A 14,253-nucleotide genomic window follows, 5' to 3' on the forward strand; every position below is an offset into this window, starting at 1 on the left:
AATGAAGTGGAGTCTATCTAGATTGCATGCTTCTAAGGGAAGTGGCATCAATTGCTGATTCCTGGGGTGGGAGAGAAGTTTGCTCCATTTCAGGGAAATGATTCAGTATTTCAGAACTTCTGTAGGTCGCTGGCTTTAGCCAGGAGGAGCTATAATACCACCAAATGCCACCTCACTGTTATACAATGCTTTTCAGCAGTGGACCTCTAACTGCTTTGCTAAAGAGGGAAACTGAGACACAGAGAGGAGAACTGACTTGCTCCAAGTTACCCCCAACCCAGTGGCAGAGCCAGGAACAGAACCCAAGTCTCCTAATGCCTAGTCTTGTGATATAGCCATTAATTTACACAGCTTCCCTTTGGTAAAGTGCAGTCAGGTGAAGTGTAACTGTGGTGCTGTATTTACTGAGCAGGGAAAACCAAACTACAGTGGAGAAGCAGGTGACAGTGTTCAGAGGCTCTTGGCTTGTCTGTTTAGCCTGGGGTAGGGGAGAGTGGAGTGGCCTGCATTCCAAGTTCACACAGGTGGCTGAGATGCCTTGGGGATTCCGGCAGCATAAATGAATGCAAAATCACTAAGAGCTGCACATTTTGATAACAACTGGGACTAGTGAAAGAGTCAAACATAATTGACTGTGCCCCCTAGCACTAATCAGTATTTACAAGTTTAGGGTAGACCTAGTTCTTGATATTTAATTACTTTTGTAATAATCATTTAGCCTTTTATAATCTTTAAAATCCCTGTATTTATATGGTTTATTCTGTATCACCCACTGCTGAAATGCAGCCCTCTGGGATAGAAGGCTGGAGCCGTAGGACTTTCCATTGTTTTGGTTTTTAACTTGGGCTTGTGCCCTTTTATGTTTGTTTATTATTTGTTGATTAGTTTTTTAAATTTTGCTTTTTTTTTAACCTTAGAAATATCAGGAACATCAAGTCTGGTTCTCTCTGGAGGACTTGTTTATTGTCAGAACATTTTTCAGAGTAACAGCCGTGTTAGTCTGTATTCACAAAAAGAAAAGGAGTACTTGTGGCACCTTAGACTAACCAATTTATTTGAGCATGAGCTTTCGTGAGCTACAGCTCACTTCATCGGAACATTCTGCATGTTAGACCAAGCCCTTTAATTGAAGGACTGGAGAACTGCTAAATGTTTTCACAAGTCCATCCTTTATCCAAAATGCTGATTTGTCATTGAAGTTAAATATGTTATACAACCAAAGCTGTAGTCATTCTGACTACAAACTGTTCTCACATTTCCCTCTCTAGCCTTGTAATGTCATTTTGCTAGTTCTCAGCCCTCTGAGACAAAAGCAAGGTTTATTGTTGTCAAAACAAGTAAAATTCTCTTCAAAATCTACCTTTCAAGTCTTCATCAAAACAATAAAAGTATAAGCCCCATTTTTTAATTTGCATGCCACCTTTGAGGACAGCAAATGGAGAAATGTCTTTATCCATTTAAAACAAGAGGACAGCTTGCTTGGAATGCCAGATGGGAGTGAGGTTACTCCTAACTAATTCTGCAGTTGAACAAACAGAAAAATACGTGTGTGTAAACCATATTTGTTCCTGATCTCATAGGAGGTATTAATTTGGCCCAGCAGATCTAGATACAAAGAAGTCTTTGTTCTGGAAAACAGAGAATAGGACAATAGCCTTCTGATAATATAACCACTGGGCATCTGTCTAGATTCTCTATTACAATGGCATCCTTTGAAATAAATGACAAATGAAAGGGGAAGATGTCTTACACCATAAGAACCATAAAATTGGAGTTGATGTACCTTATTGAGTCTAGCTATAGTGAATTGCAATGGTTATTTACCAAAAAATAAAAATTAAAAAAAATCCCCACGTTTCTTTTGATTCTAGAAGAGGAAATTGTATCTATTGTTTAAAGTCATAATTAGTATTATGTTAGCGATAATGACAACATCCTTAAGAGCCTGAGCATCAGACTTCCCATTTTCTCTCACTGTGTGAGTGATGCCACAACTGTCATGAAGACTGATTTGAAAGAACTCCTGTTCCAGCCCTCTGTTTCTGGCCATTGTGATGACATTCCTGCTGGCAGAAGAATCGGCAGATCTGCCCCTAGGATTTCCTAGAGTCATTCACTTATTCCTGTTCATTTGGAATGCTGCTCACCCGGCTTTAACTTTTAGCAAACCTTTGTGGTCACTTGCAAATGAATGAACCTGTTAAACAAGGTGTGCCTGGTAATTTTCATAAGCCAATTATCTTGGGTTGATTTCTGCATGTGTAGACTGGCAGTGGCACTGAATATAGCCAATGGGTTTTTTTCATTAATAAAATTATCATGTTTCTCGCATTCTCTAAAAGCAACCTGCATTATTTCTTCCAAATCCTGAATCTCGCCCCAGAGGTCAAAGCAGAGAAGGAATACTCCTCTGTAAAACCGAATGCTGTAAAGCTGCCCTTTCCCAAGTGCCTGTGAGTCATAAGCTTGTGTCATACAGTCACAGCAATCAATTTGACGTTCTAGAATAGTTATTTTTGGATGATGACAATGTCAGTTATCAGAATCAAAACAAAGCCATATTCTTCCAATTGACGTCCCTACACGTCAGTGCTTGTATCAATAGAAGCTGCATGTAGGGGGGTGATTACGCATATATCCAAGTATGTGGCCCTAAATCTTACAGCATAAACTGAAGAAGAGCATTGGGAGGGCTTGATATTATACGTTCATTTGTTAAGGGTGTGGTCTTAGGCAAATTCTTCCCCCACTTCTAACCATGCAGCTGCCCACTGTTCTGATGCTACAGTTTCACAGCATCACAGATGAAAAGTGGCCAGTCTGCCTATAGCAATGCATTAGCCATAACCTGCATGAGAGCCAAAGAGTGGTGTTGGTGGCAAGGGCTAGAAACTTAGCATTGGTTTGGGTTGCTGGTTTTTTTTAACTAATTATTTGTATTGCAGTAGTGTCTAGGAGCCCCAGTCAGGGACAAGGAACTTATTGTGCTAGGTGCTATACAAAAAGTTGATGGCTTTGGTGCCTCATTCACCAGAGAATGCTTCCTACTCACTGGTAGGGAGTGGATTTTTCAAATACTGGATATTTTACAGTACCAGACATTGCAGTGCTGATTCCAGTACCACTGGAAATTCCTGTATGGTTAGGGACCTGCCTATCTCAAGAAACTCCCCCTTTTCCCTGCCATAGGAGGATTCTCTCACTGTAGAAAATCCGAGTTGAATTTGCTTCCCATGCTATTTCAAGCTAGTGCCTGGAGGTCAGCATTTGTGCTATGTAAGGCCCATCTCTTCTGAGGGGGTGGGAGCTAGAGATTTGGTTTATTTGTGTGGGAATTTGACAACAGCCAAGCTGTATCTTTTTAGAGACTGTCACTGCACCAAGAGGCTTGCTGAAATGGAGGTCTTTTACATTCCAGAATACACTGAAAAGGGACCAAAATAGTCTATAGTGCATCAGTCATTGCAGGGATGGATCCTGCTCTGTTTGGACAGCATAGAGTACAAAGGGACCCTGACTCTGACCGGGGTCTTTGGTATTTAAGGGAGACTAGTAATAAATATTATCCTAATGCGGGAGAATTCATGCCCTGCAGACATTAATATTACTTGATAAGATTTTTTTCCCAGTACGTGCCTGAGTCTCCTATACATTATAAATGGGATTTTCAAAAAGCTCTCAACATGGGCTGAAGTCAGAGAGTTTTACTATTGACTTAATTGGGAGCAAAGTTGAACCTATCCCCGACTTCCCCCAACAAATGCATTTGCACACCTAGCTTGTCTGATTTTTATGATTGTGCTTACAAATCAGGTAACTGCATGTGCAAGCTGCCAGTGGCAACTGGTGTGTACCATCAAGAACAGATGTGCATGCATTTCTTTCTTCATAGAGATTAGAAGCAGGCCCAGATTAGGTGCAGGACTGGGCCCCAGGTGTCCCTATATTACAGACTGTGTGTACTAACCTCACTGAGTTCCTTGTTTCCACCACACTCTGGTGGAAAGACATGTACTTATGTATTTATACAGACTCCTGAAGATTTCCAATAAAGACAGCTCTGAATCATTGCTTTCAGGTTCCACAGGAGTAAATCCACCCACTTCGGTGTTATTAATGTCAACAAAGGTGTTGTCTTGGGCCCTATCTAATGTTCTGCAGATTGCCTGCTTCAATGCTCCCCCGCCTGGCGCATTCTTGGGCCATGTGCTCTAACTCTCTCAGTGCAGTCCACACATGTTTAACAGCAGATTACAGTAGCAATTTTCATTTAGGGGAATAGGCCTTAACTTTGTGTCACTGACGTGTTTGTTTGTTTGTTTGTTTTTATGCAAGCATTTGGACCTGACAACTCCTTACTCTAATTTACAGACTTAAAAAAAGATGATAAAAATGATGCACTTTTTCAACAGCAGTCCTTTTGGGATGGATAAGATTTCTAAGGACTGCGTCACTGGAGTAAAGCTGCCTGGAAAACCTTCCACATCATCAGAATCCGAACCAGATATTGTGTCTATTGAATCAGCTGTGGAAGAGACCCAGCCAAAAGATCAGATGAAAACTGAAAGCCAAGGACAAGATTCTGCTCTCGGAGACTCACATGAACCTTCCACTGAAGCCAATGAGAGCTGTCCTCATTCATCTGAGTGCAGAGATAGTCCCAAAAAGAAAAAGAAGGGAATAAAGGGAAAACTAAAAGATGCCTTTTCCAATTTTTGGGGTGGTCAGAAGATAGAGAATCTAATAGAAAATGATGGAGTATTGACAGGTACAGTATGCCAGTTCTATCTACATATATGGCCACCCCACATCATTAGTGTATTTTATCCGCACAGTGCCCCTCAGGGGTGGGGAAGTATTATCCCCTTTTTACAGGTGAGGAATGGAGGCATAGGTCAGATTAAGTGACTTCCACTAGATTTCCTGTGAAGTCTGTGGTTGAGGCAGGAATTGGACCAAGGTCTCCCAAATCCACTAGACTATCCCTTCCTCCTTTTAAGCAATTAGTGTTGGGTAGTCTATCTCCAATGTAAATGTCCAACCCTGGTACAGATAACAAACAGGCTTGGCAAAATATGTGTGCGTCTGACCACCAGGATATATGTCTGGAGGCCAAGCAGGTAGGCTGGCCATTCTAGCATCCATACAGCCTCGAGGCTAGCTGGAAACCACCTGTTGTCAGCTGTTACTGGAAGCCACACCATCCCCAAAGCCAGGCTTCTGTAATGGATGTTGTAGCACTGGACAATGATGATTGACCTTTACTGGGAGGGGTATTCTAACATAGCGGCCTCTCCTGTCCAGAGTATAGTGCTTGAAGGAGGATTGGACACTTTGATGCTTACCTACTAGCACCAAGTATTTATATTCTCAGGGTTTGTCTATATGAACACTTAGTTTGTGGTGAGCTGGGGTGTAAATCTACCCCACACTAGCCTGCCATGTATGAAGTGTCTGTCTGCGTGGACCTTGCTAGTGTGCACTGTAAATTCCTTAATGCACATGCATTTTGACTTACCGCGCTTTGAAACAAGTGTCGATTCAAGCACATCCTGGAATTTTTAGTGTGCAGCAGCAGGGTCCACATGGACACTTAGTGCGCAGCAGCAGGAGAGATTTATACCTCAGCTTGCTGCATGCTCAGAGTTCTTGCAGACCAGCCTCAGGCATGGCATGGGATGAAAAATCAGTTTTCCCTGCGGTTTTTTGTTCTAGTGTCTGGCTCTTGGTACAACAGCGAGTACTAACAGCTGGACACTAGATTCTGTGTACTTGCCAACTGTTTCTATCCTTCTGATCCACAATCCTAGTGGAAATCTAAGTTCAGGAGCAACAACAGTTTGAATTTTTCTCTAATATTGGGACTTCATGTGCCAGGTTTTTTAGTTACTGTTGTATTCTGTTTGCTTATACTCGTTCTTCAAATGTCTTAGTATGCCCGTGATCCATGTGTCGAATTCCCAGTGACATCACTGGGTGTGACATGACTGGAATGAGCAGATTGCCTTCACTATTGGTCAGGGGTACTATTAATGGCCTTTGAATGATTTGTAGTCTTTCTGGTGACTAAGGTTTTGACATTTGTTCCCTCCAAAGTGATCTTTGAGGAGCAAGCGGACACGGGTGAGACCTGAGGATGTATTGTCTCGTTTCCACTCCTCCCCATCCCTTACACACACACACACACTTTACAATAAAGAGCACAACTGGCTGAGCTTTTGGTGTGTCTGCATACACTTTCCCGTAATCGTCAGTGTTCCTGCTTTTAAGATGCAGGTACTGCTCAGTTTAGTAGCCTGGATCTTTTCTACTGCTAGATGGATGGCAGAGGGTAAAAAAAACTTCAAAACTCAACTGGGATATCTATATCTCTCTATCTATAAGCCCTTAGTAGAACCTCTAGTATTTTAGCATAAAACGGTTGGCAGCACATCCAACCCCTGGATTTGTAATACGTTGGCACAGCCTGAGTCACAGTCATGTCTTGCGAGAGAGATGGCAGGAATATTCAGAGATCTCTAAAAGTCACCTGAATGACGCTTTGCAGTGACGTCTAAGAATCTGCATTAAAAGGGCTGTATAACTGAATGCACTGTAGTATTGTGGGGCCATTTTTGTAAAGAAGATGGGAGCCTCTGTCATAAAGCATTTGGGTACAAAAATTGTTCTTCTTTTGACAGCTGAACAAATCAGAGAGCACCTTGAAAGTGACCATTTCTTCGATGCCACACAACAGCTGATTGCTCTGGAGTGGGCCCTCTACAGCAACTTAAGTGGCAAGAGTGAAGAGGAATTGACAAGGGAGCAAAGTGAAGTGGAATCACTCTATGAACTACTGAGGTGTAAAGTCTTCAGCATCATAAAGAATTCGATAATCCTAGCACCAGCTAATCCAAAGTTACTACGGCATGCTGTGTACGCAATAGAAGAGCAGGAGGTGGAGGATGAGAAATACAAGTCAGAGAAGCCACCTGACAAGATCATGAGTTACAGACCCAGAAAATGGAGGGAGGTTTGGATGGACACAGTGAAGCAGTCTGTAGCTGATCGTATGAAAGACATCCAGCGCACTAGCTGTGCTGAGAACCTGTCTACAACTGCTCATTGCCTCCTGCACATGGGAAGGACAATGAAAGAGGATATGACAACAGTGGTGGAATGCATTAAACAACATTACCATGCGCAGTTTAACGTGTGCAGCACATATGCAGAATGTTACCACAGCTATTTCTCTTCTCAGCTGCAGCAGATTGCTGACTTTGAACTGGGAGAGAAGGACACATATCTCCTCCTCACTTGGGTGCAGAACCTTTATCCAAAGTAAGTGGTGATTATATCTATATGTTTCTCACTAGAGTTGACTGATCTGCATTCATGTATTCCCAGATCATACATGGATGGGGCCTATCATCACTTAGTCCATTATCTTTGGTGGTTTTGCCAATAGCAGATTTTGGATAGTAGATTCCAGAACTAGTCAGTAAAGGTGATTTCTCTCTCTGGACGTTTAGAGATGGTGTCTGAGCAAAGTGCATCCTAAGAAGAGAACACTTAGGCTTGGTTTAAACTTAAAAGTTATGTCAACACAGCTGAATCTGACAGGAGTGTGAAAAAACCACACTCCTCACCAACATAGCTATGCTGACAAAACCCCTATGTAGATTGAGCTATGTTGACAGAAGATGGCTTCTGTCGAGGCAGCGAACATTGTGCAGGGAGGTGGTATTCCTATACCAACCGAAAAAGTCCTTTAGTCCGTGTAGGCTGGGTGTACATGAGAGGGCTTTGCTGACACAGGCTGCATGGTGTAGACATAGCCATAGAATAGGGGATATTTATGGCAAAATCCTTCCCTTGCTGTAAGCAGGCACACGGGGAAGTGGGTATGTCTTAGTAATCCATCTGAAGGTGTATGAGCCATCCTGCCAGCGCAGGATGGGCAACGGCGGCTGGGAGACACTCTACAGCATAATTTACTGCTGGTCCCAGAAAGGAGCAGGGTTCACCCACCTCTAGAGCAGGCTCCATGTTGCAGCATGTGTACAAGACACCTAGGGGTTACATCACACCCCATGCTAGCAGACCATACCGCTCTGCAGGCTGGTGAGAACTGGCAGGTGGGCCCTCTCCTAGTGCCTTGTGGCAAGTGCTGCCATATGGATGTGTGCACCCTCACGTGCCCCCATCAGTCACACCCGCATGGCCCAGGGCAGGAGTTTGCCTGCAGTGATTAGCAATGTACAGCATCAAGTACAATTTTTACAGTATCCAATTCAGAGAGTAATTTTGAAACTCAAACACCTCTTGGCTATCTTGACAGCCATGCCAGGTTATACACTGTAACTTAACAGCCTGCAGGTCACAGAAGATGCCTCTCTGTCTATGCTCTGTAGTGGATCATTTGCCACCATGTACAGTTACACTTTAACACCATGCTCCTGTGCACTGAGTCATGCCAATTACACTCCATTGCTCTTCAGCCGATTCAGCGGGCGTCTAAGTAGTCAGGGAGTCCCCTCACCTGTCCCTGTAGCTTAAATACATAGGATGGTATTTCCCAGGTCTTGTACTGTGTGGTCCTTGGGCCTGACACTCCACTGATGTAAATCAGCATAGCTCTGTTGGCTCCAACGATGCCCACATATTTATGTGTAAATTGGCTTCGCTCCACTGATGTCAAGTACATGGCTGATTTTTGGAATCAATGGTGCTATGCTGTTTTACCCCAGCTGAGGACCTGGCCTGAAATCAACACCTGCCGTTTATTCTAATCCCGTGGGGAGGATTTTTCACTTCCCCTCAGAGTGCCACAACAGCAATCTTTCAGCCCAGTGGGGCTGGAAGGGGGTCAAGTCCAGTGCTGCCACTGTTTAATCAAATAGCTCACTGCATCCAAAAGCCTGGAAAGGCTCCCTGTCCTGATCACCCCTCCAGCTGTGCGACTGAACTCTTCCAGATTCTCCTTCTCCAGCCCAGTCATCTCCTCCTGGGGCAGTGAAGGACCTCTTTTCCTTGTGGTCCCTCATTCAACTGCAGGCCTGTGCTCCTGAGAAACACTATGTGAAGTCACCTGGGAGGGTGGAGCATGTTGCTTAGGCATTACCTACAATCCCTGTGTACCTCCAGAGGGTATGTCTACACCGCAGCTGGGAGGTGTAATACACAGCTCGGGTAGACATACATGGGCTAGCTCTGCTCGAACGAGCACCTAAAAGTAGCAGTGTGGCCGCAGCAGTGTGGGCAGTGGCTCAGATTAGCCACCTGAGTACAAGCCCACCCGGCCCCGGGGGTACAGCGCAGGCAGCTAGCCCATGCCACTGTTTGTGCCACCCTGGCCCCCGTGCTATTTTTAGCATACTAGCTTGAACAGCTTGTGCATGTGTGTCTAGCCACACTGGGAATCGCATCACCCAGCTACTTTGTAGACACTCCCTGAGTTAGGAGGGCAAGGACTGGAACCCAAGTCCAGCAGAGCATTAGCCAAAGGACTGTTATCAGGTCAAACCACCCCATGTTTTGTAAAACTCAACTCCTCTATAGCATTAGACAAACCAGTTGCTCTGCTGTTAGATATGTTTTGTGAAGAAGTCTTGTTTCTTATCACAAACTGTAAATACAAAAGCTGTGTTACTTTATTTTAAAACCCAAAAGTCTTTTCTTCCTAAGTGCTGCTTTGCTGTAAGATGATTGAATTGAGGTTGATTTTAGCATTTTTCCAAAAGCGCTGCTACACTCGGGCTCGAAATGTTGATAGGCTAGCCACGTTTTAACTACTTTCATAAGGTGCAACGTGTGATTAAATTGGTATTGCTAAATATGGATGAGAGACTTTGCAGACACCTTCCCTAAGACTGCAGAGACGGTCAGTGTTTCACGTCCAGCCTAACCTACTTCCCATGTTAAACACACCAACCGTGCAGTGGGGGAGGGTACACTGCGCAAGGCGCTTACCTACCACTGGTAAATGAGGATATGTGATGTCCCTGGGCATTTCCTAGAACACCACAGGATATGTACACCAGGGATGAATTTACCCCAGTGGGTTGAAATTCTAAAAGCAAGTCCGTTTTTCCATACACAAAACCCTCACCGTGTCCTATCACTCTGAGTGACTTTATTTGAATATATGGAGATGTAAACCAGATGACTGTAGATTTCCTCTGTGAAAGATTCTCCTCAAACCATGCCTCTCACCTAACAGCCTGAGTGAAACGTAGTGGTCACCTTTAGCAGAGGGCAGGCTTCTGGGCCCAGAGCCTGAGCTGATTCTAAGGAGTGCTCCGTGCAGCTGAGGAGAAGGAAGATGTAGACAGTTGGCCTTAAAGTCATCATTGTGCCTCCCCTCCCCCATGATTCTGGACACTGGTTGCTCCCCTCACAAAAGAGGTTTAAGTTAGTTGCCTATGGCCCCAAGGGGCCATTTCACCTCTCAGGGAACAGCAGAGTGGAGAGAATCCTTGGCCAGGCCTCCTGCAGCAGGCAATAGGAGATGCAGCAGCACGGGGAACCACAACAGTGATTCATGTTGCCTCGGGTTCCCCTTGCACTGGGTGAACCCTCCTGCAGCTGGCTACACAAGTTTTAGGGCAACTTTGCAACAGGGAAGCAGCACAGCTCTGATCCCTAGACGTTTAAAGGTGCAGCACACAGTGGGGGAAAAGAACAAACCATGCAAGCCTCCCTCAGCATATTGCATTCAGAAAAGTTCTGGCATAAGCCAAAATACGTGGCTTTGTTTTGAAAACCGATTGGGTGGTTTCAGGAGTAATTTGGGGAGGGGAGAATCAGACAATGTTGTTTCAGTGCTCCAAACCACTGGATTAGGGTAGTTATCTAGAACACTGGCTATTTTCTTATACAAATGCCCTATGAAGGATAAACCGTAGAACTGAGTGTACGTTTTTGACTGAACTTTTTTCAACAAAAAATGCAGATTCTGCACCTTGGTCATCTTCCCCACTCAGCTGTGCCTGACACAGCACTACTGCTGCTAAAGATCTGGCAACAAGTTTCTGAAGTTGTAGAAAAGCAGCCCATGGATTGTTGCTAGTGGTATTTGTGAAGTGATGGTTCATCTATAAATGTGGACGTTGGGTAAATCACTAACATTACTCACTGCAGTTCAAAAGGGTAACGCCAAATTTGCAAAACCTGCCCTAAGTGTAAGTCTCCTTTGAGGCTGATGGAGTCATTCCACATTGACACCAGGGTAGCAGCCTATTTCTGCCTCCATGTCAAGCCATCAGTCCTCCCTTCAATAGGTATTTCACAGAAAGAATAATAGCAGGATATGAGACACCAAAAGCCAATCTTTTAGAGATTGAATTTTTAAAAACAACTGCTTGTCCAACATTACTTAATCACTAAAACCCAGTGTCCCATCAGATAATTCAGCTATTGAAGGAGGAAGGGTTGCTTTTATTTTCACTGCTTTGAATTCTCCCTTTCCCACCAGACCTCAACTGCTGGCACAAAACTCAACTCCTGGTTCCATTTAGGCTAGAACACTTCTGCACTGTTTGAATTCCCACAGCAAGCTGTGCCAGTGTCCGTTATTGTTTAGTGGCACGAACAAACTATAACTAGAAACTTGGGCTACAAAGCCTGGGCGCTGCCTCCTTTCCTCCAAGGCCTGCCTGCGTTTAACGGCAACACATTTTTACATCTGGTTTTCACTGATTTCTTTAGCAACGTTAGATTTATGTAAACCAACTGTCTTTAATTACACTGACTCTACGAAATGTGGTTGTTTGTTTGTTTGGCTTTTTCATTCCAGTGACATAAGAAAAAATTCCATTTTAGTGAAAGAGTTGGATGAAGCCAAACTGGGGAGCCTTTTGCCACCCAAAATGATCAAACAGCTTGAAGCTACATACTTGTATAATGAAGCGGTGAGAGTCTGTTCATTCCTTTCTTACCTTTATTTCTGTGACACACCTTAGTGAAGCTTTATTTTGTCCAGGGCACAGTTACTGTGCATTGCTCTGCTCTCTGCATCATTTTACATACCTTTCAAGATCAGACATGTTAGTTCAACCTCGCTAAGCGGGTGGGAAATGAATCATGTTCTCTCTTGCACAAAGACCTACATAACAAAATGCTATTGTCTTCATGCTCAGCCCAGCCTACGAGCCTTGGGGGCTGCATGGCTATTTACACAGTAAAACAATTATCCTAGCTCTGAAAGCCTTACCATAAGAGGGAATAAACAGTCAAAGATTTTTTTGGACCCAGTTTTAAGTAAAGCATGGAGAGAGGGCTCAGTTCTCCTCTCCTAGCCACGTATGTCCAGTGTAGCTCTAGTGGCATTACTCCTGACTTATGTGCTGTTCTCAGAGGAGACTCGTACCCACAGCATTTGTGAAAGCAGGTTGGGTGCATGCAAAGGTGTGCAACTGTGCAGACCTGCTTTTTGAAAACCTGGCCCTTAACTGTACTGAAGAATCTTTGCAGAAATGGCAGAGAGGCTGTTATTCTTAGGTTGTCCCCCCGCCCTCCCAAAAGACCTCAAATGGTGACCATTCTAGTAATCACAGTGCTTAGAACCTTTTGATCAGTCAAAAACATCAGGCTAGAATTCCTGGAGACTTGTAAGTAGAAAGGAAGTTCAGTCTGGAGTTCCAGTCTATAATCCCTTCCAGATGTGAGCTGGGACAGGCAAGTTGTTGAGCAAACAGAATGCAGCAGTAGCCTCTCGGTGCTAATTACTGTATGCACTGTGCAGCTCTGCAGTTATCCATGTCAGGAGCAGGAAGGGTCAGCGCTGAGAAGCAGCCACTATATGCAGCATGCTTCTCCTCCCAAACTGGTAGCTAGTCAGGTGCAGATGTGCCCAGAAGACTGTGCTGCTTTTTGTAGCATTAACTTCTGCACTCTGGGTGGTAGAGGAGCCATGAGGGAGACTGAGCAGGACCCACAGCACTGGAGCTTCCATTTCCCATTCCCCCGGGAATTGGGGGCAATATCCTGTACACCCTCCAAGCCTCTCCCTGACGAAACATTAATTGGAAACACTGCAATAATCTTCACGTTCCAGAGTTCTTGGATGCCCTCCCCTGAGCTAAGCACAGGAGGGTACAATATAGTCTTGAATAAAGACGGCAGGATTGGGCCTTACGGGTATAGGGTTTTTACATGGTACCGTCTGAGAGACTCGTGTAACTGGCAGAGAGTAGAGTTTCAAGTTCCTAGCAGGATTTGATGTAAAATTCCGTTAGGCCAGACAAATTACATGACTGACCAGTAAAATGTAGCCCACGAACTGTGAGCACTAAAAACCATGTACATGGGCTGTGGTAAATGTTGTTTCTTTTCCTTCATTCTGTCAAGGCTTCTGTCAAGAACTGGCTGGCCAAGAGTTTAGAAATGGAAATAAAGAGGTGGACAGAAGAGAAAGAACCGGAAAAACTGGATGGACGTTTTCATAGTGAATTAGCCATAGATGTCATCCAGGTAACAGAAATGCACTGAAGTGCATTGTTTTACTTGATCCAGGATATATTTAAAATTAAATAACTGTCATGAAGGTATTAGGATTTGAAACTAAGTACAATCCATTCAAGAAGCTCTAGATATCCAAATAAAGGGAAGACCATGTAATCCTATGGAAAAAATCTCTCTAGGTATTTATGACATAATTATAGTATCTCTGCACGTCCTAACTATCAATAGATTTTTATCCTCAATACCCCTGTGAGGTAGGGAAGTGCTGTTATCCCCATTTGACAGATGGGGACTGGAGGTACAGGGAGACTAAGTGAGTTGCCCAAGGTCTCACAGGGAGGCTATACCAGAGCAGGGAATTGAACCCAGCTCTCCCACAGCCCAGACCAATGTCCTATCCACTAGGCTTGCCTCAGTAAGAGGCTGTGGGTTGATTGCATGGGTGGTTATCCATTAGGGACTAGCGGGTCCCTCTGCTCTGCAGTCCTGGGAAACTCCTCTTCCCCACACCTCAAACATGTTGAGGGGGAAAATCCTGCCGTTGTTTGACATGACAAAAGGGAATGCATGTGTGTAACCAAAACTGAACCAGTAGGACCTCTTGTACACAAATGAGCAAAATAGCAGTTATTTGTTGAGGAACTTGGCTGAGTTTCAGGTTGTGTTAGACAAATCAACTCTTGTCCTTCATCTTTTCTTGGGTAGGACTCTCTCTCCCCCCCCACCCCCCCAGAGATGATTAGAAGATATTTTTCAAAAAGTGTGTGTGTGTGTATTATTTTTTATATATATATAAAAAATATCATTTGA

General features: G+C 44.1%; 1 protein-coding gene across 4 annotated transcripts in view; it reads left to right on the forward strand.

Moving 5' to 3' along the window:
* The window catches only part of TNFAIP2 (TNF alpha induced protein 2), a 48,723-nt gene that overhangs the window by 22,667 nt on the left and 11,803 nt on the right, over nucleotides 1-14,253 (forward strand). For 2 of the 4 annotated variants that reach the window (XM_073349726.2, XM_073349724.1), the window contains exons 2-5: nucleotides 4,372-4,768; nucleotides 6,681-7,320; nucleotides 11,777-11,891; nucleotides 13,330-13,452. In XM_073349726.2, coding sequence (XP_073205827.1) covers nucleotides 4,384-4,768; nucleotides 6,681-7,320; nucleotides 11,777-11,891; nucleotides 13,330-13,452 — 1,263 coding nt within the window. In that variant the 5' untranslated portion in view covers nucleotides 4,372-4,383. Of the gene's footprint in view, nucleotides 1-4,335; nucleotides 4,769-6,680; nucleotides 7,321-11,776; nucleotides 11,892-13,329; nucleotides 13,453-14,253 lie in introns of all 4 variants that reach the window. The other 2 variants (XM_073349727.2, XM_073349725.1) reach the window with 2 other exon arrangements.

Source organism: Lepidochelys kempii, chromosome 6, assembly GCF_965140285.1.
Source record: "Lepidochelys kempii isolate rLepKem1 chromosome 6, rLepKem1.hap1, whole genome shotgun sequence".
NCBI classification, from domain to species: Eukaryota; Metazoa; Chordata; order Testudines; family Cheloniidae; genus Lepidochelys; species Lepidochelys kempii.